Here is a 24,360-nt window from a genome sequence, read left to right as displayed (position 1 = left end):
TCCCAATAGAAAAAAATATATAGTAATTGAATTTAAGAAATTTTCAATTATGAGTTGGGTACCTTTATATTCAATCATAAATATTTTTCCTTGTAAATGGTAAATGACCATATATATATATATATATATATATATATATATATATATATATTTAGGCCTGAATTGTCAAGATATTTTTTGAGTCAACGATTGCACAATAGGCCCAACACTTAGGCCCAACCCATTCAAATTGTATATGGGCCTAAACAAAATATCAAAACGATGCGTTTTGGAAGTAGACAAAGTGCTCAGAAGCCAAAACAGAAAAAGGAGACGAAAAAAAAAACGGTAAAAACGATCTTACTGCAGGCCCTACAACATTTCTTGATTTCAGTGTTCTTTGCCTAGAGGAGGAGGAGAAGAATTGAACCCAGTTCAAGGACAAGGCAATGATGCTCACAGGTCTCTTTCTTTGGCTTTTGGTGTGTTCTGTGTACGCTTTCATTCAATTGCATTGTGGTTGTTTGATGAAATTCCCCACAGAGTGCAGTGTTTTTGGGTTTTGATCAATGATCCATAAACTTCTATTTCATTATTGATTTCATCTTGGGGAGGGCATTTCTGAGGTGGGTTTTTCATTGTTTTTCAGGGTTAGCCCTCGGAAGTCATCTTCAGCTTCAGCCCAGAGTTTTAAACATGAAGAAAATGCCAATTCCTGGTATGTTAACTTGCTTACTGCATTACCATCTCGATTATTGGATGAATGGTAGATGTATTGTAGCCAAATAGTTGTATTTGTCTTGGTTGAATATGCAGTTATGAACATAAGAAAGTTAAAGGATGAATTTTTGTCTGGGTTTGGATGAACTGAACTACTTTGGAGGTGGGTTGGTGGTATAGGTGGTGTGCTTATGTCTCAGCGTTTTGGGATTGTTCGGGCAATTGGCCTTCACACATTGTATTGTATGTGTATCCACTGACCCATAATTAGCATAAGCCCTTTGTTTCTATGTTGAATTGGGTTGCAAGCTTATCTGCCCCAGGATGGTTTTGATATAATTGCTTTTAATTCATCTAACATGGAAAGAAGAACTTGGAGCAGTCGCTACCTGGATGCAGTCCCCACCAGGGACCATCCTATGGGCATGCAAGAGCACTGTAATCCAAGCCCGGAATGTATTTGCACCATCACCATCTTCAAATAAAGTATTTTCTACGGTAGCACCATGAATAGCGCATAGCAGAGCAGCGCCCAATACACCGGCAACTCCCATCATATGAAATGGGTTCAACGTCCAATTATGAAACCCTTGGAAAAAGAGGATGAATCGAAATATAGCTGCTACACCAAAACTAGGCGCAAAGAACCAACCAGACTGACCTAGTGGATAAATTAGGAATACAGAAACAAAAACAGCGATTGGAGCAGAGAATGCGATTGCATTATAAGGTCGCAATTGAACAGATCGAGCAAGTTCGAATTGACGTAACATGAAACCTATTAGTCCGAAAGCGCCATGAAGAGCAACAAAAGTCCACAGACCACCTAATTGACACCAACGAGTAAAATCTCCTTGTGCTTCAGGACCCCATAGTAACAATAAAGAATGTGCTAAACTATTAGCAGGGGTAGAAACTGCGGCGGTTAAGAAATTGCAACCTTCCAAATAGGAACTAGCCAATCCATGGGTATACCATGAAGTTACAAAGGTTGTACCTGTGAACCAACCCCCCAAAGCGAAATAGGCACAAGGAAAGAGCAATAGACCGGACCAACCTACAAAAACGAAACGGTCCCTCCGTAACCAGTCATCCATAATATCAAATAAATCGCTTTCGTCTTTGGTGAATTTACCAAGGGCTATAGTCATAGTGATCCTCCTATTCAACTACTTCAACCATTTCCGAACACCTCATAGCGTTTAATGTATATCTGTGATAAGATGGAGCTTGGATTTATCCTTTGTTAACCGCTTTCCATATAAAATTTAAGGCTAACTTTTCTGATCTTCTTGACATACTGACAAAAATTTTGAAGGCAAAGTGAGGAAGAGAAGGAAAGTCTAAGTTCACAATATCATATTTAAGTCTCAGTTATGCACAAGTTTATTTTTATCACATATTGCTAATGCCACAGGTAATTCTAATATTTTTGGTACTTGAACCTTGGAACTTTCACAAATTGACCCCTAACAGCTTTATTTTATAGAACTTGCAAGTTGCTGAGATATAAGCATTTATCCTGTTCATTCCCGGAACTTCAATTCCACGAGTCTACTTGTGCCTACATGATTGGTTCTTCTTATGGTTGACTACTTAAATTCACACTTAATGTTACTTTATCTTCAACAGCCACATTTGTTTGCAGAATTACAAGGGAGGAAGGAGCACTTTTCTAGAATCACATATTCAGAGACCATAAGAACATCTGTCATATCCCAGTCAGCAGAAGGCCCACCTTCGCATGAGGAATATGTAAAAAATCGTCCTTTAGTTAAGATGTGTGGAATTACATCAGCTAGGGATGCTGCAGCAGCAGCAGAAGCTGGTGCTAATTTCATTGGGATGATTCTTTGGCCCAACTCCAAACGCTCCATTTCTCTTTCGGTTGCAAAGGAGATTTCAAAAGTTGCAAGGGAATATGGTGCAGAGCCTGTTGGGGTTTTTGTTGATGATGATGCAGACACAATATTAAAGGCTTCTGATGCCACAAACATTGAATTTGTGCAGGTAAATATCTGTCTGACCTTGATTACTTCACTTATAAGTTATTAAATTTCCGTAAGCTTGTAACTGATCCAATGTTTGCAGCTTCATGGAAATGGCTCCCGTGCTGCTTTCCCAGTTTTGGTGCAAGAAAACCGAGTAATATATGTTCTTCATGCCAATAAAGATGGAGAACTTCTAAACCAAATTTCCAATGAAGAAAGTTCTCTAGTTGATTGGATTCTTGTCGATAGTGCAATAGGTGGCAGGTAAGCAACATCTCTCTTCACCTAGTTTCATTCTCAACCTTTGTTCTATATATTCATTAATATTAATATGCAATCACTTTAATTCCCAATTCATAGTTTATCAACCTCCTATATATTACATGGACACTTTAAGTGTATGTGAAGTACCTGTTTTGGATATGAAATGACAATTGTTTGTGTATTGATCCTATAAGTTGTGTCTCTAACATGAACTATTAATTATGTACCCAGCGGGTTTGCCCTAGAGAGAATAGGAAAAACAATTCCTAGTTTATTGTAACCATGGACTTATGTTTGACATTTTGTCTTGGCTATACACTTCAATTTGGCCTCAATAGAGAATGAGAAAAAAAAAAAAATGCAAACTATGTTATTTAGCCATATCCCTGCCTTGAGATGTGGGGATGAAATGAATCCAACACCTAGATGCACACTAACACGTGGCATATGTAACACAGTCCCTTCTATTATTGCTGCTGCAACTACTTCTGCTTCTTTTTCTCAACTTCATCCTCTGTTATTATTTTTTCCCTTACAATCACATTATTTTCAATAGAAAAAAGAGAATGGCCATATCGCAGAGTCTTTTTTGCTCTTTGACCACACTGGCTGCGTGTCTTCCTGTACAATCTCAAAAAACTGTGTTCTGTAGACACTTCGAAGCCCTGTCAGATGCTCTGGTGTATAATGTTGTGATACTACTCATGTCTAGAAGTGCCTAATGCTACCTATGTGTGCCCTTCTATTTTCGTATTGTCATTCAAAGTAGTATTTTTTTTTTCTTCATGGTCTCTTTCTCTCCCCCCTATCTTGAATTCTTCTTAGAAGCACCTACTGCTACTTATTTTGCCCTTTTATTTTTATATTTTTCATTGCAAATTTCTTTTAATTTGATTAGATTTTTTCTTTTGCAATCTAAAAATAATTGTCATCTCCCTTGCACATGAGAAACATTGAGTGGGTTCAGAACTCAGCTAGTAATCAAGTATCCTTGTTCATTTAGGACCACAGAGCCATTCCTAGATCTCTCTTCATCTAATCTCACATTTTATGAATATTTTCAATGGATTTATTATGACATACCTGCAGTGGTCAAGGATTCAATTGGGCCCAGTTTAAGCTACCTCCAGTTAGAAGCAAACAGGGGTGGCTCCTAGCAGGTGGGATTAGCCCTGAGAATGTCTACGAGGCTCTTTCTACTCTTAGGCCTCATGGAATTGATGTTAGTAGTGGCATTTGTGCCTCAGATGGCATCCAGAAGGACCGATCTCGGATATCTTCTTTCATGACTGCTGTAAATTCTGTACATTATTGATTGATTATGTAGGAGGAAAATGACTGTAAACATCATACACATTAGTCCATCAGTTTTGTTTATCAAATTTCACAACATCAGTGTAAAAGTTGGTTCAATAAATTAAAACTTAAGCTTTTGAAGATGGTTATAAACACATATTCCCATTTTATTTAGGCTGTTGGCTTCTCAATAGATTGGTATGTACTGGAAGTTTTGACAGATAATGTGATGAAAGTCCCTTTCTTTGCCTTTATGTAGAGTTTGGATGCTCTTGACTTGTTGGCCATATGGGTTCTCTGCCTTTCAGAGTGTTAGAAAAAAATGCATACATTTGCCACTATGGGTTGCTTTTTGGCAGGAAAAATCATTTGATTGGGATGAGCTGATTCCAGTCCAGTGGTTGGCTAGGTTTTTTAGTGGACTTACCACCCACTCCGAAGGAGTACATGGAATCAAGTTCTTACACTCCATCCATATCCTTGTATAAAGAAAAGAGCATTCTCATCAACCAAGAAAAGAACACTATCCAATGACTCCAATACCCATTAAACCTTCAACTTGCAGCCTTACATCCGCTACTCAAAAAGTCTACTAACCATCCCTGAACAATTCTGTATCTTTATTTTATCCTCCTCTATTTGATACGTATCCCTCCTCCATTGTAGGAGATAGAATAAGGAATAAATTTAATATGGTAAAAAAAATAATTCAAAAGTAGTTAAACAATTACTGATGAAGAATCAATAGCTCGGTTGGCTTTCCTCTGTACTAGATAAATTTTCACAGCTTCATTCTGATTTCTGAGATCCAGGGAGCTGTGGGTCCTTCTGATAATACACAACATCCCCAGTGTCACTGACATAGTGATCCTGTTTCATGCTTCTGATGAGGCTTCCCAGTAGGTGAAACGGGAGAGGCCCTGATTTCTTTGGCTCCCGGTAGTACTTCCCAAGAACTGGCTTAGCTGCTTTAGTCTACAAGATTAAATTTCCAAGCATAGAACTAGATCAGATACAGTGGGTGGTTAAGAATAATTGCTGTTAAGCTGATTGTAGAAGGGATACTCACTGCTTCTACTAGGTGATAGTGTGGGATTTGTGGGAAGAGATGATGTATAACATGAGTCCCAATATCATGGTGGATGTTATTGATAACTCCATAGTCACGGTCAATAGTTGTGAGCCCTCCTCTCAGATAACTCCATTCCTGTGAAAAACAGAGCCAGAAGTCGGGTTTTCAGTTAAAATGCTGAATTGTTTATTAGCATTCGCTTTTTTCCCTCTTTGTTGCAGCGAAGAATGAAATATAATCAGCAGGCCCAATCTAGAGAAACTGAATTTGATACCTTTCCACGGTACCAAGGAAGCTTCTCTTCATGGCCATGGTGATGCAAGTAAGTCACTAAATCCAACCACATGACGAAAATCTGCATTCATGGAAGTTTTAAAGCTTAGCTGAGTAAAACCAACATGAACTCAACAGCCAAGAAAACAACAAAAACTAAGAAACTGCACTGACCCAGTAGGGAATGCCATAGAGTTTGAGCATTTGGACGGGACCCATCACAAAGGATAAGCATACAAGCAGTGCAGCCATTGCAGACCAGCACACAGTAGAGGTGATTACATCTTTCCTCTCATTTGGGATGAACAAATTGCTGTTTGGGTCAAAATGAGAGCCGGTCTTTCCAGGACTCCTACCCCACTGTAGTTGAAACCAGGATCATATATCATAAACCATGATAAACTCAAACCTAGAGCTTCATACATAAATTCAATTAACGAAAGGCAATAGGCTCACCAGATAAAGGGGATATGCAAGCATGGGAAAAGGCAAGGTGAATCTCAATGTTCTAGTAGCGGTATCCAAACTCCTGTAAATCTTTTCGGATAACTGGTAAAGAAATGGACAAAATCAATGATTCCTCATCATCCAAACACAAATTATAAACTCCTGAAATAAGAACAGAGAAAACAACTCACTGGATGCCATGATTCATCATTCTCAACATGTCCATGGTTCTGATGATGGGTCCTATGACTAATCCTCCTGGGAATAATGAATCGCAATTACAATTCAGCTGAAAATAATCAGGAGACTGTAAAACCATTGAGGGTAGAGCAGGGTTTTAGGGACAAACCATCCGTGGTAGGGGACAAGAATTGAAGAATGAAGGAGATGACCCACCACGCTATTCAGCTTCGGATTGCTTGAAAAGCTGCCATGGCCGCTGTACAATCCAGAATAACACAATCCCATTAAAAACAGAGAATTGGGTCTTGAAATTCAACAGGAAAATCAAGAAGAAAATAGATTACCAGTCATGACCAAGAACAAAGAGAGCCCAGAACATGGTCCCCTGAGCGAACCAGTACAGAGGCCAAACAGCCCAATGGTTGAAATAAGCCGCTGCAGCCGCCAATCCAAAAACCACAGCAACATCCCTCACAACATAGCTCATAGATCTCCATGGATCCTTCATCCAACAATGCTTCGGAATCGCTGCTCTGATCTCCGCCAATCTGAAAGGCGGCGGCGCACCAGGGTCGAACCCACCGTCACCATCACCTTCCCCCAACCCCAGCTCACTAACTCCATTAATGGCCTCTCCTTCCCTGAATTCTTCATCAACAGACCCAACCATCAGTGGCGCACTCACTTTCAGCCCCCACTCCCTGCCTCTGCTCCCTCCTGAGACCCACAATGAAGGAGCTTTTCCATTCTTGCAGAGCGGTAAAGCTCTGAACTTCAACTGACTGGTCACGGTAGACGATATTCCAGTTCTGGGTCGAGGGTAGATTCGAGGGAGGGGTCTCAGACCACATTCTGAAACCACCCAACTCGCCATTGAAGACCCAGATGAAGAAACTAGCAGAGAATTGAATTCGAACCCAAAATCAGTTCCAAAGACAACAATTTCTACAACACAGAATCTCTCAATTTGCGTATGTATCGTAGGCGGATGCTCGTCTCTTTCTAGAACACCCAACTCTCTATTTATTGATATCTATGATTAATCCCACCAACAACAAAAAAATAAAGATCTCCCTCCACTGCAATGGATTGATCTTCAATATACCACTTCCCTTGCCTGGTCAATTGAAAAATGAATTCAAAACCAGTGTAACGAAGAACTATATAATGAATTTTTTTCTGAGTCTCATACATCAGGTCATCATCATATATTGTTTTTAATTCCTCTTCATCAATCCTTGGTATTAGTATTACTGTTACTATTATTACTGCTGTATATTCAATATTTCTAATTATTAAAAAAAAAACATCAATTGACGGAGAAAGTCGGTTGGAGTTGTAAAAGGTTTCGTTTTCCCTTTTTCTTTTTATTCTTTTTGAATTTTAAATTTATTTAATTATTTTGGCGCGTGAAAATCTACCGATTTTAACTGAGGAGGTGGGCCCCACACATGTGAATCAGGCGACGTGGTCAAAGGTGGCTCTCTCGCTCGCTTCTTATTGTGCGTTTGGGTCAAATGCGAACAAGTCAATAATTTTTTTCTTTTTTGGAGCGTGTTTTCTAATTATGGGTTTCAACTCATACGATTCATGACTCGTGACTCACTCACGACGACTGATTGTCCTGGCCGCTTGGGTTTAGCATTAGTGGCCCACTCGCCAAACTCCACCTTTTTTTTTTTTCTAATAATTTATTTTAAAATTTTCAATTATTCGTTAAAAACATGTTGATTAGAATGCATCGCTTTCACCATGCACCTAATTCACGATGTGTCTATCAAAATCTAAAAAGGATTCTCAAAAACAATTTTTTTATTTTTCAAAGTATAGAAATAGTTTTTAAATTTGGAAACATTTTTAATGGGTTTCAATTAAAATGGTTACTTAAGGAATAGTAGTTTTTAACAAACAAAAAGGGCTTTTAAGTGCTCATTTCAATATTTTTTATTTTTAAAGATATATACAACTCTTGAATTAAAAAGGCACGAAATTATCTTATTTCTTAAAAAAAAATATAAAAAAAAAGATTAAAAGTAATATATTTTAGGGATAACAGATTAAAACGAGAAAAATAAATATGAAATTGTAAATCTAATCTTTTACTTATTTTTTACTCAAAACAATATCCATTTTGGACAAAAATATCTTTTTTTTTTAAATATTATTTTTTTAAACATATATGTAGATAATGAAAATATTGAAAAATATTTATGTAAAAAATAAGTTATTCTTCAAATTAAAAAAATGAGAGATGTTAATTTTACTAATTTGGGATATTTTTATCTTTTTATCCATTAATCCTATATTTTATTGAGTTTGTTAAATTTTCTTGTTAGAGTGAAATTCTAAGAATTTTTTAAATCGGAAGTGATGGCGAAAGGGAAGAGTGGGAATTTCCCTAATGAATAATTTATTTTGAAGGAGAAGAATGAGGGAAACGTGGAATGGTGTACAAAGCTGAAGAGACGACCACTGCCCAAAATTCAAAGGCGGGCGTCAACGCTTCAACCCCCCACGTTTTTTCACATTTTCCGTCCAAATTTTGTATCACACCTTGCAGCTGAAAATTGAGTTCATCACTTTGCAGCTGAAAATTGAGTTCATGCATCAAATTTTGATTGACATATGTATTGTACACGAGACTAAGAATTCCAAATATTTAAAACGTTATGTTGGGGTTTTTAAAAAATAAATAAATAAAAAATAGAAAAAGGAATATTATGGAAAGCAAATTTTTTATATTTGGTTTATTAAAAAATTAAAAATATTTAAATTTAATTAAAATTTAAATATTTTTTAATTATTTAATAAAGAAATAAGAAAACAAGGGATGTTCATTGTTCATCTACCTTTTTCATCCTTATCCCTCATCTTTGCTATGCAATCCAAACATACCTCTCTCATGGAATCTAAACGGCCCTCTTTGAAATCAATTTTGAATAAAATTGTTCTAACTACTTTATAAAAAAAGGAATGTTATTAAAAATAATTTTTTTTTATGTATTACCTTAATTTTCGTTATTCTTTCTATTTATACAATTATTTTTACAAATAATTTTTTATTTTAAAGAAAAAACACTATTTTAAAAATCAATCATCAAATAACACCTTGTTTTTTCTTTTCTTTTATTTTACTCTCCGTTTATTTTCATTATAGTTTTTTTTTTTCAAATTTATAATCACCAAGGAATCTTTTGATAGAAAAACTATAAATAATTTAAAACTACATAAAATTTTAATTAATTTTATTTATATTTAATTTTCTTTTACATTTTTCATATAAACTAAAACAAAAATCATTTTTTTAAACATTATTTTTTTTTTCGCCAAAACCAAACATAGCATGATTCCAATTTTATTTTTATTCTTCTTCACTTTTTTTTTTTTTTCCTAATTATTACCTTCTCGACTTATCTTCCTCTACATTTTCCAAAAGCCAAACATAGGTTAAGAATCCAGTACATTTATATACAGGTGCGTTCTGTAAAAAGTGTAGTAGTGAGAATTATGTATGGTGGGGACTTGGAAGCCAGAAGAATAAGTACCGAGAAGTGGGCATAAGGTGAACAGATGGTGTGCTTGCTTCTGAATGGGAGCAGCCGCATATGGTGAACAGATGGGAAGCTTGTTATTTGTTCCACCATTTTCGATTTTCCATCTTCTTCGCGAGCTCGCTCGCCATTGATGCAAAGTTCTCAGCCCCACTCCGCAGCTCTTCTGAACGTTGGCTGATCCTCTGGTAGAAGCAGGAAAGGGAAGGTGTTCAGGGTATAAGTAGCACAACAAAATGAAGGAATTTATGCACTACACTTGCCTAATATAGTAGTAGTAGTAGTAGTAGTAGTAGTAGTTGTGGTAACGATGATGAAGGAAAGCCTTCAAATTCCAAGCTACTACACAAATTCTATAGCCAAGCATCCTATTTCACCTCAATGTGGGTCAGCGTTTATGATCCATAGGGCAAATTATTGGACTTGGGAGAATGGAATAGTCTTGCCTTTTTTGGTCTATGCTAATCAAGATACAGTTCTTTGAGTAGCTGTACTCTAAGAAGTGTCAAAGACGGGTATACCGCTTGGAAGAGGTTTTGAAATGGACTAAAAACACTTCCTAATGCTTGGATGCTTTTTCTTATGAAAATTAAGAGCTTATTTGACGGTGCTTTTAGAAACACTCCTAGCATAAGAAGCACTTTTGAATAAAAAAAAGTGTTACACAAAATTTAGAAAATACCTTTTTAAAGTTTAAAAATCATTTATAGTGTTTTTTTGAGAAACACTTGACTGGTCGATCATAAAAAACACTTCTAAAGAAAATATTTTCATTAAAAGCACTTCAAATAGAAGCACTATCAAATGCCTCTAAGAACTCATTTGGTAGTGATTCTAGGAAGCACTTTTAATATTTCTAATACTTGAAAATTTTTATTATTCAAGTGTTAGAAATGCTAGAAACTCTTTCTAGAATCACTCCCAAATGCACTCTTAATGCCAGTATTCTAATACTTTAGTTTCCAAAATCTCACCTAATTATATCGAGGGCATTGAAGCAGTAGTGGTTGTCCAGAGGAAACTGAATTTCCCTCTTGAAAAATATCGTCACACATTCAATGATAGATTATATCTAAGGCATTCAAGAAGTAAACCTACCTCAAGTAGGCATTCAAGAAGTCAACCTACCTCAAGTTTTTCCTGCCGCTCTACAAGTCTGTCTCTTGCATGAGCAGCTGCTGTAGAGGCATCCTGGAATCAGAGAGATTGACAATGTCAGGGAAATATAAGCCATAAAAATAGAGAATTTACTGAGATTTTCTTATTGAATTACCCCGGCAGATCTATATTTAGCTATGATCTCTGCAGGCGTCCTCGTTTTAGGTTTTACGTCAGTATTTGAACCTTCAAACAATTTTTCCCTCTCTGTTTCCTTGTCTGCAGAGAGGAATAAGAATGTTAGCCTCATTTGAAAGTTGAATAAATTTCCAATATTAAAGAGAAGTTGTAATGTACCTCTCTTGTCACCCGTGCTCTTGCGAGATGAAGATTCAACAACTAAGGGTCCATCAATTTCAATGTCATCTGTACCAAAACAGAAATGAACAGTTGGAGGAGGGGTCCTACGAGATGAAGATGAAACATGTGCATCTTCACGGTTTGATTTTAAATATACACAGGGGAAGAGGAGAGGAAAGAAGGAAGCTAGAGGAGGAAGAAGAGATAGAGAAACCTATGCTGAGCTCCACAACTCCTTGGCTGTCTGCGGTAAAGGTAGAAGGGTCTGAGAATAGAACCCTTGAAAAGATGCTGTCTAAATGTGAGAGGTCAGTTTTCTGAGCTTCAGTAAGATCCACATTGTGCTCCACTTTACCCCCTGAGAAACCCTTAATAATGCCACCCAAAATCCCAGAGGTTGTATCCTGTGGCAACAGAAGACAGGCATAAGTCCTGAATTGTTACATAACAAATTTGAGAGAGCACCTAAAAAATTGCTACCTGTTTTTTCTTCTGATTTGGTGAGAAGCCAACAGCAGCATCAGCATCCTCTGCAAGGACTTTATTATGTAGACAAGGCAAACACTCCGGAATCCTAAAACAAAACAAGCCACAGAGTTCTCTTTAGGACTATTCCAAACTTTGCATGCAAGTCACAGCTTGATGCATCAACAACATATATTAATATGTATGCATGGACAATACTGTGTGTGTGTGTGTCTGAGAGAGAGAGAGAGAGAGAGAGAGTTACAGCTTGATGCCTAAACATGTATATGAATATACTGTGTGTTCATGCAAGTCACAGCTTGACACATCAACAACATTTATTTATATTTATGCAAGGATAACACTGTGTATGAGCGTATGCATGTATGCGTGTATGTGTGTGTGTGTGTGTGTGTGTGTGTGTGTGTGTGTGTGTGAGTGGGTGAGAGAGAGAGAGAGAGAGAGACCTGAAGTCATTTTCAGAGGCCAAAAGAGAAATGAAAGCAATTTCACAGCCATTTACCTATAAAACCAAAACACAAAATTCAAGCCAGATAACAGACCAAAAGTCTATAACTTGAAAATATGAACTAGTCAATGAAACTCTAATAATTTATTAACCTACATATGATAAACAAATCAATTATGTTGGCACACTGTACAGTAAGTGTGTACCTTTTGCATGGATCCTAATTGTGAAAAGCATGTCCCAGAATCACAGCAAGAAGGTGAAGAAAACATTATGTTCATTTTATGTATATCACGATATGTCGAAACAAATTGTTACACTTCTCTAGAGAAAAAGGAGTAATGAAAATGAAACTGAAATATCAGAACCTTGAGCATATGTTAAATTGTAGCCAGGAAACACAAAGAATCAGATATAAGTATGCAAAAAGCTTATAATATTCAGTTGTTGACTGTAATCATTCTATACGTCATACAGTTCCTGCATGAACCCCTTCTAGTAAATTGAATAGCTTATAAATGATTTATCACTAACTAATAGATGCGTGTTCTGTGGTCCCTTGCCCTCTAGATGTACTGAAGGACAGGAAATTTGTAATAAATCTTCAGTGCAGGTTCAATTCATCTCAATTGGCCCTGACTTTTATCACTTACTGGGATTTGGGGGACACAACTTACAATAATGGCAACCACAAATACATATTGCTTGGTATTAGGAAGGGTCAAATGTGTATGAAACTTAAAGATAGACAAATCCATAAGTGCAGCAATATCCAAAACAGCAGGAAAGCACATGTAATGAACTCCTAGATCAGGTCATCTGTTAAGAATATTTGGCAAGTCATAAGTGGTAACCTGCTTATTTACTCTTCATTATTCCAATGTTCAATTTTGTTCCTAGTATAGCAATTTTTTTACTAGTTTTGGGTGCATACTGAATAATAATGAGACACCAAATGATACTGGAGCAGCTTACTAAATTCTTTTTCTTCAGCATTTCATTAATTTGATCTAGCTTAGTTTTCTACTTAATTTAACATCTGTAGAACAGTTTCACTTGACCGATGCACATAAATTTTCTTGATTGCCAACATTCTCAATAAAGTCACTCTAGTCTTCTTATCTTACAGAATTTCTCCTTTAACTGTCTGCAAGATATAGCCCATATTGACGAGATGGAGCCTAGAAAAAGGGTTCATGTGAGGTTAGAATGTTGAATCTGGCTAAATTTCCTTTTTAAGTACTAATTCTCAGCACTTCAGTTCTGCACTACATAAATAGAGAAAATTTTCCAACATACAGAAGGAATTTTCTGGCATTTTAAAACTTCTTTCATTCTGAGATAAATGTAATACCACAGTACAACTGGTGCACAGGGTTAAAAGGTCTTGGGATATTTAGTTCAAGTAGGTGGTTGACTATATGCACTGTGATTTTTGATTGCTACACTAGGTTTTTTTTTCATGTGCATAAAAAAAGACAGACAAGAAAATGTGGGTTCTAATTGAACTTGAAAAGAAATTAAAGGTCATAAAATAGATTAGTAACTGATCCAACTCAAAAGGCAAGGAAAATATCAACCAGAATAATCTGTCCCCTATCTGAAGAACTGATTGCCTTGTCCATGTTAGCCTTGAAATTCCATCTTATAATTGACATTAGAGAGTATTCTCCCACCACTTCAAGTTCTGGCAAAGACCTGTTCAAAGATGACAGCAACTACCGGTGAACAGATACTACTCTAACATCAGTTCAGAATAAAGGAAAAGAAGAAACAAATTTAGTACCAAAATCATTTTACTTTACATCATGTCAAAAAGCAATATGTGCCATTTGAACGTAAAAAACAGGCCACATAATATTGCAGCAAACTAAATGATAAAAAAACATGAAATGAGCATTGCACCTTATTTCAATATCTCCACTCTGATATAGTAAAACCAGTCCACTCTCTTTCTCATCTTTCTTGAAGGTTGTAGTCCAACGACATGGTTTTACAAGGTTGACTTTCTGAATAGAAACATTGTCCCCCTGAAGTAGAAATGTAACTTAATGCACAAAAAAAAAAAAAAAAAAATAGATAGTAAAAAATATTTTAATGGAAAATTATAAGATAAAACTTACCTGAATCACAGACTTTAAAGAGTACAAGTACAACGCATCCTCACAACAAAGTAAAACAAGTAAGCCCATTAAGCTCTGCTCAGAATATCTGGCTCTAATAGGGCTGTGGGGCTCAACTTCCAATGGCTTTGCAGGTTCACTTTTAGCCTCAGAATTTCGAGGTGAGTTCAATGTATTTTTTTCACCAGACACTTTGGATATGGAAGTACTGCCCTCTGAAAACAAACAGTTCTCAGAAAAAAAAAAAGTATCATCAAAACCTAATTTTTCTTTTCTTTGAAAATATACTTGCCAAAGATGTACATGGAAATTGCAGTAGACTCTTCTGGGTGTGTCAACTGAGAGCTGATCATACTACCAGTGGTCCCATCTATAACAACAATATGAGCATCCTTGGTCAAAAACAATATGATTCCATTTCCAGTATCATTTGAACTTTTGAGTTCTGAGTCCTTTGGACTGTTTATTAAGTAGGGACTATCTGAAAATGTTTTTACTGCGAGAGAAATTAGAGGAGAACTTGAGCCAGCTATACAGCTTGTATGAAACAAAACTGATAAGGAATTAGTGTCAAGCACAGTGACCTGAAATGGGACGTTAAAAATGTTAATATTTGAAACTTGTTTAGCTTATATTGCCAATCAATGAGTCAACCACAACAAATCAGCATTGCACTTGGCTTAAATCACTTGGACAACACTCACCTGGCCACATTCAAATCCTACAACAAGTCTAGCTCCAGAAATCGAAAATTGTAGGTGGCGTACAGGAGAATTAAGGAGGGAAAATAAAGCTGTGCATTGAGGTTCATTCTCTTGATGCAAGTTGCGGACTGCAAACAAATTACACAGCAAAGCACATATATATGACTGCAGAACTGGGGAACACTTAAGCAGTGTAAAGAGGAAAATCAACAGGAAAATTGATGAGAAACAGAAACTAGAATATCTCATGGTAGCGAACAGACAAACTGAAAAGTAAAAAGCTTAAAAGTTTTTTTTTTCCTTTTTTTTCGTTGGGGTTGGGGGTGGTGGGTGTGATCTTTACACTGAGCCTAAATTATTGTGCAATTTTCTTGAATGATCAAACAGAACAGAAAAGAAAAGTATAAGGATGCCTCACATTTTAGTGCCACAGTTTTCAGGCAATACATGGAGACAATTAAAGAGTACATCTATCAATGAAAACCTAATCTAACAATAAGAAAGGAATAGGCAAGCACCCGCACATGGGCAAATAGCATTTATGAAATCACACCTTCATGTTCAGTTTCTGTGACAAAATGCAAATTTGTGTCATCTGAACTCCCAAGTAGCTGATATAGATGAATCTACACAATGAAAAAGTAAAAAAAATAAATAACAGAAAGGAGCACTAATGCAAATAATTATCTTTGAAGAGGAAAGCTAAAAAACATGATTAGTTCCCACCAGACCACATTCATTGCCAATGGCTAAGCTTAAGTTGAGGGAGCAAAAATCCAATGCTGATACTGATGTGCCTACACCAGCAACTTCGATACCTTTCACCTGCACATCATATAATATATATATATATATCCTATCAAGTGTTACTCTCCCAATCAGATTAAACAGTGGGTTATTAATCAATATCTCAAAGTGAAAGGGTGTGAACCATCCACCTTTGAAAAATAAAATTTTACAAAATTGATATAGTCTACTAACCTCGGATTTGAAAGCAAAAACAAGTGACAGGGCTGGGTATGTGGCATCCCAAATTCGAACAGATCCATCTTGATAACCTGCTATATACATTCTCTCAAGCCCATTATCTGCAGCAAAGGAAAGTTTGCAGGGAAGGCCACCAGTCAGAGGCCACTTCCTACTTCCCATAGCCAGGGTTTTTCCCACACGAAGCTTCAAAGCTGAGGCTGTCTAATTCAACAAAGGAAACCTAAATTAATAAATGGATGGTATCAGAAAAAAGAACGATTTTTATTAAAATACTGAACCATTCAGAGTTGCTTGTGCCACAATGCATATGCTATACCTCAGAAAAGGCCCTGGCTAACTTCCCATCTCCATGTACCAAACTGAGCTTTCCCACAGTCATGTATGGTTCCACAGTAGGCATAACCACAGGATATTGCACTGCAGGGACATGTGATCTTTTCTCATGCTCAGACATTAAGGCGGACAAGCAAGCATCATCATAAACATGCAATTGCCCAGGGTTTGTTAATACAAATAATGAAGTACTGCCACTACTCCCTGGCACACCAGACTTAGGCAACAGAATCATATCCGCAAAAGAACCATTAAGTGTAAGGTCTAGACGGCCAACACACTTCAAATTTTCAATCCCAGAAGACCAATCAAGACTCAAGATCTGCAAAAGATGCTTTACATATTAAACAGCAGATAGAAAAACTTCTCACTGTTCTACAGTTGATATTTCTATGTTCTTAATAAGCAAAGCTAATATTATTGAAGATTGATTACATCATGTTATTTTTCACTAAACCACCAGCAAGAGTGAGTATTTTCACATAAATAACAAGAATATTATGCACAAATGAAGTCCCATTGAATAATCCAAAAGTAGAAGTTGGCCTTTCGAGTTGTTTAATCTGACAAAACAGACCCCGCTAATATCCAACATTCACTCTTTTACTTCCCAAGGAAGAGATAGAAGTAGAGTTCCACATGTTCCTAATTATGAATTCCCAATGGTAGCCACCTAAACAGGTTCTCTAGATGACACCCATCTGCGCCTACCTAAAATCTATCATTACACTACCCTAATCAAAGAAGAGGATATTACTGTACTTAGATATCTGATGAAGTCTTAACTCTGCATGCTAATATCAAGCTAGGATGCCATATTTTGAGGATTTTCTCTTTGTCTTCTTTCCAAAATGCCCAAATGGAGGATACTAAAGAAGATTTTTGGATCACTAAAACCTGAAAAGCTCCAAACTGAATGTGTCATAGAAAATGGAATGAGATAGATGGTTCAATTCTCATTACTTGTTTTTTCGTAAAACAGGAAAATTTCATTTTATAAAGAAAAATAAAATAATTAAAAGGAAGGATGAGATATCTCCAAGTGAATCACAAGGACCTAAAAAATCATTCTCACTGGCTTCTTTGCACAAGACGCAAAAAATAAATAACTCTTTATTGTCTAACATCACAAACATTTACCTCTTTTGAGGCAACCAATCAAGAAAAGCCTTGATCTTAAGTGGGCATTGCAGTGTTTCATCAGCTTGTCTAGAGAAGGTCTCACTTAAGATAAACTCAAACAGATGGAGAGGAGGAAAAAAGAAGTTACAAAATTTTTTTTGGATAGGTAAAAAGGAAGTTACAAAAGTTACCAGAGGGATTTAAAGCCTTAACTCTTGAATGTTGAGGATGGAGCACATATGGTCGTGATACTGTTGCATATTTATCTTTTCCATGGTTTGGGCTATAAAGAAAGAAATAAGCACGAAGATCTTTGAGGCTCAGCATTACCATGTTCTTGAGTGGATTGTAGAGAAACATTGTTCCATGACATCCTTAAGTATTTTACATATCCAATAGTTTTTTTGGGGTTCATTTTGGGGGTGGGCTTTGGAGCTAGCAACTCCATTACAGTTTCAGACGCTTTTATGCTACAAGTGGAGGAAGGCAAAAAATAACATGGATACACTTAGTAGACTGATCCTTTTACAAAAGAAATTACTTAAAATAGCAAAGTATGATTCACATTGGCATCCTGACCCCAAATAGTAGAACTAAGATGGTTCCTACTGCTGATATTGTTATGTATCAAAAGAACATCTGAGTTGCAAATGCCAGAATACAAAAGTGCTAAAATGAATTGAAATTGTACCGTGAGAACTTCGTCAGATCCAATTGCTTCACCACCATAGATAAAGAGGTGGCCCCCACAATCATCATGAGATCTGTCTTCAGACCAATATAGCATAATAACTGGGAGTCTTCTGCTGCCTGAAGATAGCTGTAGCTTAACAGCATTATCAGGCAAATTGCCAGGCTGATCTTTGGTAAATATATCAGTTGATAAGTTCCATAAAATAATATCCCCATCTACGTAGCCAACAGCAAGAATTGACCCATTTGCAGATGCCCAACAGAGAGAGCTTATATCTTTCTCCATTGGTATGTTTTCTGATGTATCATTAGAAAGTTCATGTCTCATATCATTTGGAGAATTAACCACTGTTTTATTCTTCACTTGGAGATCCTCATAGCCTCTAACACAAACAACAGAATCTTGAAAGGCATCCCAGACAATAAGTAGGCCATTCTCATATGCAATCAGCATTCTGCAAAAGGATGCATTCTTTTAAATTTAATTGGAAGAACAATAAATCAAATGAATAAAAAAATGTCTAATAACCATCGAAACTTCCCATCCTGGTTTCTTCTGACAAAGTTACATAATAAAACTTCATGTGAACAGAAACACATAATACATGTGATTGTGTTTCATTGGCTGAAATAGATCTTTGGCAATTAAGTAGCTCAACTAAGAGAAATTGCTTAGAGGCTTCATAAGAAACTGGATGTGTGAATGTGTAATCAGTCCTAAATCCTTTATTGCTACAAATACAGGATTTTATCCAATACTTTTTATTGGATTCTGAGCTCCAAGACTATCTGAAGGATTAATCAGCTTTCATGAAAGGAAACAGATATTTGACTTGCTCTTTCAGCTTGTTCACAATTTTCACTTCTGAATTTCTAATGTGCAAACCATCTCTTTCAATAAATCAATTTAGCATTATAAAATGAGACCCATCACTCATTGTGATTAATCATTCGCAAACCATATGCCTCCAGATGTCATGGGAATGAGATACAAAACCATGAAGGTGATTTGAAAAACTTTTGAGTAAATATTTTCTTGCCTATTCCCATGAGAACATGGTTGGGGGAGGACTCCTACAATGGAATGATGAATAGGCACTGAAATCCCCGCAACTTCTGCAAAAGTGAGCAAAATTGTAGGATTAATTAGATATTGAAACATTACAGAGCTACATAGTTCTCCCAAAAGTAGATCCAACATAAATCACCAATATTCAGAGTTAATAGGTAATGCAATCAAGAATTACATTTTCATACATTCCAGATTGGCATTAAAAACTACTCATGCATGAGATGCTGGCTGATGAGAATAAGTTTTTAGAGTAGCTTGGCAAAAGGCCAGCTATTAGACACATGAGCTCAAACAACATTCTAATAGAAAACAAGAATGTCTCATTTATGACTAGTTAATCAAAAGCATTTCAAGTAACAATTTAATTATATTTGCCTGATACACACACACACATAAGGAACAATAATTAACCAAGAGCAATTTCAAATTGACAGAGCATTTTCCTTCTTCTCTTTCTTTTCTTTTTTTGGATTTGTGTGTGTGTGTTGGGGGGGGGGAAGGGGTAGCTAAGAGAAATTCTCAAAGGGATTACTTTGGGAGAGCAATAGAATAGATGAGAGAAATGAACAAGAAGCCATGGAAACAATTTAAAACAGGATTCAGCTTCAAAGAACTGTATATAGATTATTAGCATATTGTGCCTCTACTTACCGATAGTCATCTTGAGGGTAACTAAAAATTTGGTATTGTCATAACTTTTAAGAAAATCACTATTAATTTTGCTGAAAGAAAAATCAATTTAGCAAAAAGCAATTGAGCATTTGGTAAACTATAATTTCAAAAGTGTTGTGCTATGGTTCTAAAAGCAACAGTTGGAGTGTTCGGTAAACTGGATAATAAGAACTACTACAGACATGTGTAATGACAAAAAATAGGGATGTTAACAATTTAGTCAACTTTCTCTAATTCAATATGAATCGCCTTTAATTAAACAAATTTTTATATCATTTAGGGTATGTCTAGTTACATTTTTGTTTTCAAAATTTTTAACTAAAATTTTGAAAATATTTTTTAAGATCATGTTTGAAACATGTTTTTACATTTTTTTAATATGATGACAATTTTTTTTTAAAAAAGAGGGATAAACAATTTTTTTATTCCTAAATTTTAAAAATAAATTTCTCCTATAAATTCCAGAGGAGAATTAGTCATAGCAGCTGTTCAATTAATCTAAATGTCATTTTGACAAGCCTTTAGCATGATTTTATTGGCTATCCAAGTGATAGAGCTAGATTAGATGAAAGTGTATCTTTAACCAAGTTGTCTTTTCACTATCTAGTACCAAGTTCTAAAATTTTGAACCTCACATCAATTGTGACATTGCTTAATGATGAAAGACTTGAAAATTTTGTAAGTAATATTTACACATTATTTGATTTGAAATGAACCAAAACAAAGCAAAGAGAATTTTTTGAAAAAATTTATTGGTACTACATGCACACACACACATGTAGAAGTATTCAGCATATCTCCATTTGGTTAGTTTGAATGAAATATTGAAGTGGAAGAAAGGAGGAGAGTGAAAGGGAAAAGCTTCAAAAGTAGAAGACACTGAGAAGAGAAATATATACACAGAGAAATCACGAAAGAAAATGATTTGATGACATAATAAGCAAATTCTCAAAAAATCACTTACAAAAAGCAACCTTTAATTTCTCAAAATTGCTGCCAAAGTAGGTTAGATTCTTTGAGAATAACTTTTTATATATTTTAATAGTTATAAAAAATTATTATAAAAGTGATTCTGTGGGGTCTAGGATCAATCCCAAATGGTACCTTAAACTAATCTGAGACTGTAGAAATGCAATTACTTAACTGAGGAATTTATAAAACTAAAGAAGCAAATGATACAAGGGAAGCTTTAGCAGAGTATGGGTTAACTCCATGTGGGTGACATTTACTAGTAGTTACCGAGCAACAAAGCCATTACCAGCAACAGCATTTGCAGGAATGTGATATGGCTGATGCAGAAGCTTTCCTTCTTGATGATCATACTTTAACACAAACAATGATCCATGTTCATCCCCAACATACCTAAAACAAAATCAGAGAGTAACAGTGTTTACATCATGTACCAAGTCATCACAAACATTTTACCCAATAACGCCAAATGAAAATACAATAAAACAAAAATCCTTCCCAATATCATACATGTACTGTGTACCATAGATAACAGAGAAAGCAGTTATATTGGACTCCCACTGTAAATTAGAAGCAAGATGCCTGCATTCCAGATCCCAAACCTGCCAAGATCAAAGCCTATTAAACGAACAGATACTGGTTAGTGATAACAAAAACAAGGGATCAAGATAATGAGAATCTCTGTAGAAAGATGCAAACAATATCTGGTACAGAAGCAATTCACAAGAAACAGGAGGCCTATGAAAAATCATTACCTGCACTTCATTTTCATTTGAGACACTGACTAGAAAACCTTGGTTGCGTAGGAACTGTTTAGAAAAAAATACAAAACAAAAGGCAATGTATTAAACCGTCAAGTAACCTTGGCTAGGTTATGAAGCAAATGATGGTAAGCTGTTTCGCTAAAGCAGATACAGAACATTTCAGTTATGACGGTTCTGCAAAATATACTAAACTAAGCATTCAACATGATCCTTTCCTGGATGAATGTCTAGTCAAAATGACGATCATTTCCTATAATTTGGATAACCAAGTCCTCAAATCACCTATACAGAGCCTCTATATACAACACCCATAAGTTGATTGTGCATTTCAACCTACATACCTCTAGGTTCTTGAATGGCAACTGCTTGGGAGAAATCAGAAGGCATTCAATATTATCACCACCTATCACTTTTATCCTACCATCCCTGCAATAATCAAATACCAAGAACAATAATTAAGACACCATAACTCCAGCCCTATAAAGCCTCCTTTCTTGATTCCCAACCAGTTCATCAAGTGCTCTATTCTAGTAAATAGAGCAGCTAAAAATCCATTATCATTCATAACAAAAACGCTCCACACGTCATAAAACTTGTATGCTTGAAAGTGATTATTCATGAAGTCTAATACGGTGGTTTATCCAACCTTCATCATAAAGCATACCAGCTTTAATTTCTTTAATGTGCACAATAGAGAATAAATTCAATATCAATCATCTTATCCAAAAAACAATTTTTTTATCATAGAAAAATCCATGTCAGTAACCCATAGATGTTTGTTTTATATTCCACTCAACCATGATGTATTTATTATCAAGGAATCTCAATTATTGCATTAACTCACAGAGTTCCCACTGCCAAGAGTCCTTGAATGGGGTCGACGGCCAGAATGGACGCAGTAGATGGAATCCCATAATGAAGAACAACACGTGGATCCAAGTCCGCCGATGTGACACTTCTCCGTTCAGCATCATGCTGAAACAAAAACACATTGCAGAGAACCACATGTAAATATAGCCATAACTAAAAAAGAATCCTCCTTTCTTGAGCTTCAGGGAAGCTCTGAAACCCTAGGCGATCATCATCAGCAACAACGACAACAAGAACAACATGAATTGAAATCAAAGAATTATTTTTGTTTTTGAAAAATTGATCTAATAAGAGTAGAAATATGGATTTAAATCAAAGAATCACAGTTTTTTCAACAATGGGTTAGAAATTTGAGAAATTACGTGACGAGGTGAGAGAATGGATTTTTGGAAGAGCTTCGCCAACATGGCCGACCGAATCGGAGAGCTGCGACGGTGACGGATACGTGATTCTGCGGAGGTTCGCCGGAGATGATTAGTCGACGGTTGAAGACGATGTGCGGTGAGGTGTGGCCTGTTAGGTGAGATGGAGGAGTATTGACCGTTGGGTGAATGAAGAAGTGGGGGCCACGGAGAAACTACTTCTACACTCTTTTTTCACGGATTATGCTCGCTCGGAGATCGAAGATCTGTGAATTCCATGGAGCGGGTGGGGTCTCCGGTCAACGTGGGCTTTGCATGCCTTCGGCCTTTTTCTAAACTTTGAATGGGCCAAGTCCACGGCCCAAACCAATAGTATTGAAATTATTTAAAAAGAGAAAAATAATTTGGGTTTATTGTTCAAATTGGAACATAAAATAAGGCCCAGTCCGTAAGTGATTCATTTAAAAGCGCTTTTAATCTGATTCCATTAAAAAAAATTATAAAAAATTATTTGGATTCTATTGGAGTCTTGTTAAAGCACTTTTAATCCCTACCATTTTTATTAAAAATTGTGATATATTATATGATAAAAAGTTTTAATATTATATAAGTATGAGTTTTTTTTTTTAATATTATAAATATGTTTTAAAGTAAAGAGAACAAATGATATTTACTGGATTGAGAGTAGGATATATCTCCAATGTGGGGGGTTTGTTAAGCTCCTTTAAAGGGTGCATTTATTTTACTCGAAATCCGTTGAAAAACAACGATGATGTTGTATTTACATAAAAGATGATTGTAAATATTTCATATCACATCAAATCTATTTGGCTTCAAAGTCCTATGTAATATAATAAGGATGTTGTGTTTGTATAAAGTGATTGTGATGACCAACATTAGATCGGAAAAAAAGTTTTCAACGCTTCATATATATATATAAATTCCTTTTAATTTTATAGTTATGTTTTAAAGTTGTGAAGGTATTTCAAATGAAACAATATCTATTCAACTCGGAAGTGTGTTTTTATAAAAATATTTTTCAAAAAAATTAGTTACATTTTGAATATAAAAATATTTAATATATTATGCAATGAAAAATAATTTTTCTAAAAATCTCCTAATTTATTAAAATATTTTAACTCCACATTTACTTTATTAATTCCACCGTCTATTCAAAAGAAAAATATTCCCATACCTGATTGCAGGCACGGGCGTGCTTTATATTTTACAAATTTTTGTCCCCATTTCTTTATTATTGCATGTATTATTTAATTTATTTTATATTTTTTCTGGCCTTTGTTTATAGTTTATATTAACAAGTGCTTTTGCTCTAAGCAAAAAAGCAGGCAGAAGGGCAGAGGCACACCTCACCTGCCACCTCCACAAGAGGCACAACTCCCCTCACAACAGGGCAACAGCCTGCCACTTGCCCCCTAAAGTATCCATTTTTTTTCTCATAAACTCTCTACTCCCATCATAATCTTCAAATTAGACAACTCCCCTTAGACATTTATTCTA

The 24,360-nt window shown here is 35.7% G+C and overlaps 3 protein-coding genes across 6 annotated transcripts; 1 reads left to right on the top strand and 2 right to left on the bottom strand.

The window, feature by feature from the left end:
* Positions 1 to 298: 298 nt before the first annotated feature.
* LOC117928748 (N-(5'-phosphoribosyl)anthranilate isomerase 1, chloroplastic-like) lies at positions 299 to 4,504 on the top strand. Of its 2 annotated transcripts, XM_034848752.1 has the most exons (5): positions 299 to 441; positions 629 to 697; positions 2,348 to 2,709; positions 2,791 to 2,954; positions 4,044 to 4,504. In XM_034848752.1, the coding sequence occupies exons 1-5, from the start codon at positions 429 to 431 to the stop codon at positions 4,267 to 4,269; spliced, it is 834 nt and encodes a 277-aa protein (XP_034704643.1). In that variant the 5' UTR covers positions 299 to 428; the 3' UTR covers positions 4,270 to 4,504. The 2 variants fall into 2 exon arrangements, with proteins under 2 accessions (XP_034704643.1, XP_034704644.1); XM_034848753.1 differs by lacking the exon at positions 299 to 441 and having other exon boundaries at positions 2,332 to 2,709.
* Positions 4,505 to 4,735: 231 nt separating this feature from the next.
* Positions 4,736 to 7,417, bottom strand: LOC117928747 (omega-3 fatty acid desaturase, chloroplastic-like). The gene is made up of 8 exons (XM_034848750.1): positions 6,570 to 7,417; positions 6,392 to 6,481; positions 6,234 to 6,300; positions 6,052 to 6,144; positions 5,770 to 5,955; positions 5,597 to 5,677; positions 5,320 to 5,457; positions 4,736 to 5,225 (listed from the first exon to the last, which is right to left on the bottom strand). The coding sequence occupies exons 1-8, from the start codon at positions 7,097 to 7,099 to the stop codon at positions 5,040 to 5,042; spliced, it is 1,371 nt and encodes a 456-aa protein (XP_034704641.1). The 5' UTR covers positions 7,100 to 7,417; the 3' UTR covers positions 4,736 to 5,039.
* A 2,233-nt stretch (positions 7,418 to 9,650) lies between these two features.
* Positions 9,651 to 23,071, bottom strand: LOC117928190. Of its 3 annotated transcripts, XM_034848111.1 has the most exons (24): positions 22,843 to 23,071; positions 22,455 to 22,585; positions 21,952 to 22,036; positions 21,602 to 21,655; positions 21,357 to 21,448; positions 21,136 to 21,239; positions 19,174 to 19,249; positions 18,132 to 18,588; positions 16,302 to 16,640; positions 15,977 to 16,186; positions 15,722 to 15,820; positions 15,549 to 15,621; positions 14,996 to 15,123; positions 14,584 to 14,875; positions 14,292 to 14,506; positions 14,074 to 14,198; positions 13,749 to 13,866; positions 12,167 to 12,222; positions 11,715 to 11,808; positions 11,449 to 11,638; positions 11,232 to 11,300; positions 11,050 to 11,153; positions 10,905 to 10,967; positions 9,651 to 9,961 (listed from the first exon to the last, which is right to left on the bottom strand). In XM_034848111.1, the coding sequence occupies exons 1-24, from the start codon at positions 22,885 to 22,887 to the stop codon at positions 9,854 to 9,856; spliced, it is 3,327 nt and encodes a 1,108-aa protein (XP_034704002.1). In that variant the 5' UTR covers positions 22,888 to 23,071; the 3' UTR covers positions 9,651 to 9,853. The 3 variants fall into 3 exon arrangements, with proteins under 3 accessions (XP_034704002.1, XP_034704003.1, XP_034704004.1); XM_034848112.1 differs by lacking the exons at positions 9,651 to 9,961; positions 10,905 to 10,967; positions 11,050 to 11,153; positions 11,232 to 11,300 and having other exon boundaries at positions 11,513 to 11,642; positions 11,718 to 11,808; XM_034848113.1 differs by lacking the exons at positions 9,651 to 9,961; positions 10,905 to 10,967; positions 11,050 to 11,153; ... (1 more) ...; positions 11,449 to 11,638; positions 11,715 to 11,808 and having other exon boundaries at positions 13,716 to 13,866.
* Between the last annotated feature and the right edge of the window lie 1,289 nt (positions 23,072 to 24,360).

This window comes from Vitis riparia, chromosome 13 (genome assembly GCF_004353265.1).
Source record: "Vitis riparia cultivar Riparia Gloire de Montpellier isolate 1030 chromosome 13, EGFV_Vit.rip_1.0, whole genome shotgun sequence".
Classification (NCBI taxonomy): Eukaryota; Viridiplantae; Streptophyta; class Magnoliopsida; order Vitales; family Vitaceae; genus Vitis; species Vitis riparia.
Note: the sequence above shows the minus strand (reverse complement) of the source record. Positions and strands in the feature narration are given on the sequence as shown.

Bases quoted from the DNA above. Each gene is read 5' to 3' on its own strand.
- LOC117928748 (XM_034848752.1), top strand. The intron at 698-2,347 runs GTATGTTAACTT...ATTTGTTTGCAG, and splicing joins GAAGAAAATGCCAATTCCTG to AATTACAAGGGAGGAAGGAG. The intron at 2,710-2,790 runs GTAAATATCTGT...CAATGTTTGCAG, and splicing joins CAAACATTGAATTTGTGCAG to CTTCATGGAAATGGCTCCCG.
- LOC117928747 (XM_034848750.1), bottom strand. From the start codon at position 7,099: ATGGCGAGTTGGGTGGTTTCAGAATGTGGTCTGAGACCCCTCCCTCGA. The intron at 6,145-6,233 runs GTGAGTTGTTTT...TTTCTTTACCAG, and splicing joins ATGATGAATCATGGCATCCA to TTATCCGAAAAGATTTACAG. The intron at 5,956-6,051 runs GTGAGCCTATTG...TTTCAACTACAG, and splicing joins TTGCATATCCCCTTTATCTG to TGGGGTAGGAGTCCTGGAAA.
- LOC117928190 (XM_034848111.1), bottom strand. From the start codon at position 22,887: ATGTTGGCGAAGCTCTTCCAAAAATCCATTCTCTCACCTCGTCAC. The intron at 16,641-18,131 runs GTACAATTTCAA...CATCTTTTGCAG, and splicing joins GATCTGACGAAGTTCTCACG to ATCTTGAGTCTTGATTGGTC. The intron at 11,154-11,231 runs GTACATTACAAC...TCCTCTCTGCAG, and splicing joins GAGCACGGGTGACAAGAGAG to ACAAGGAAACAGAGAGGGAA.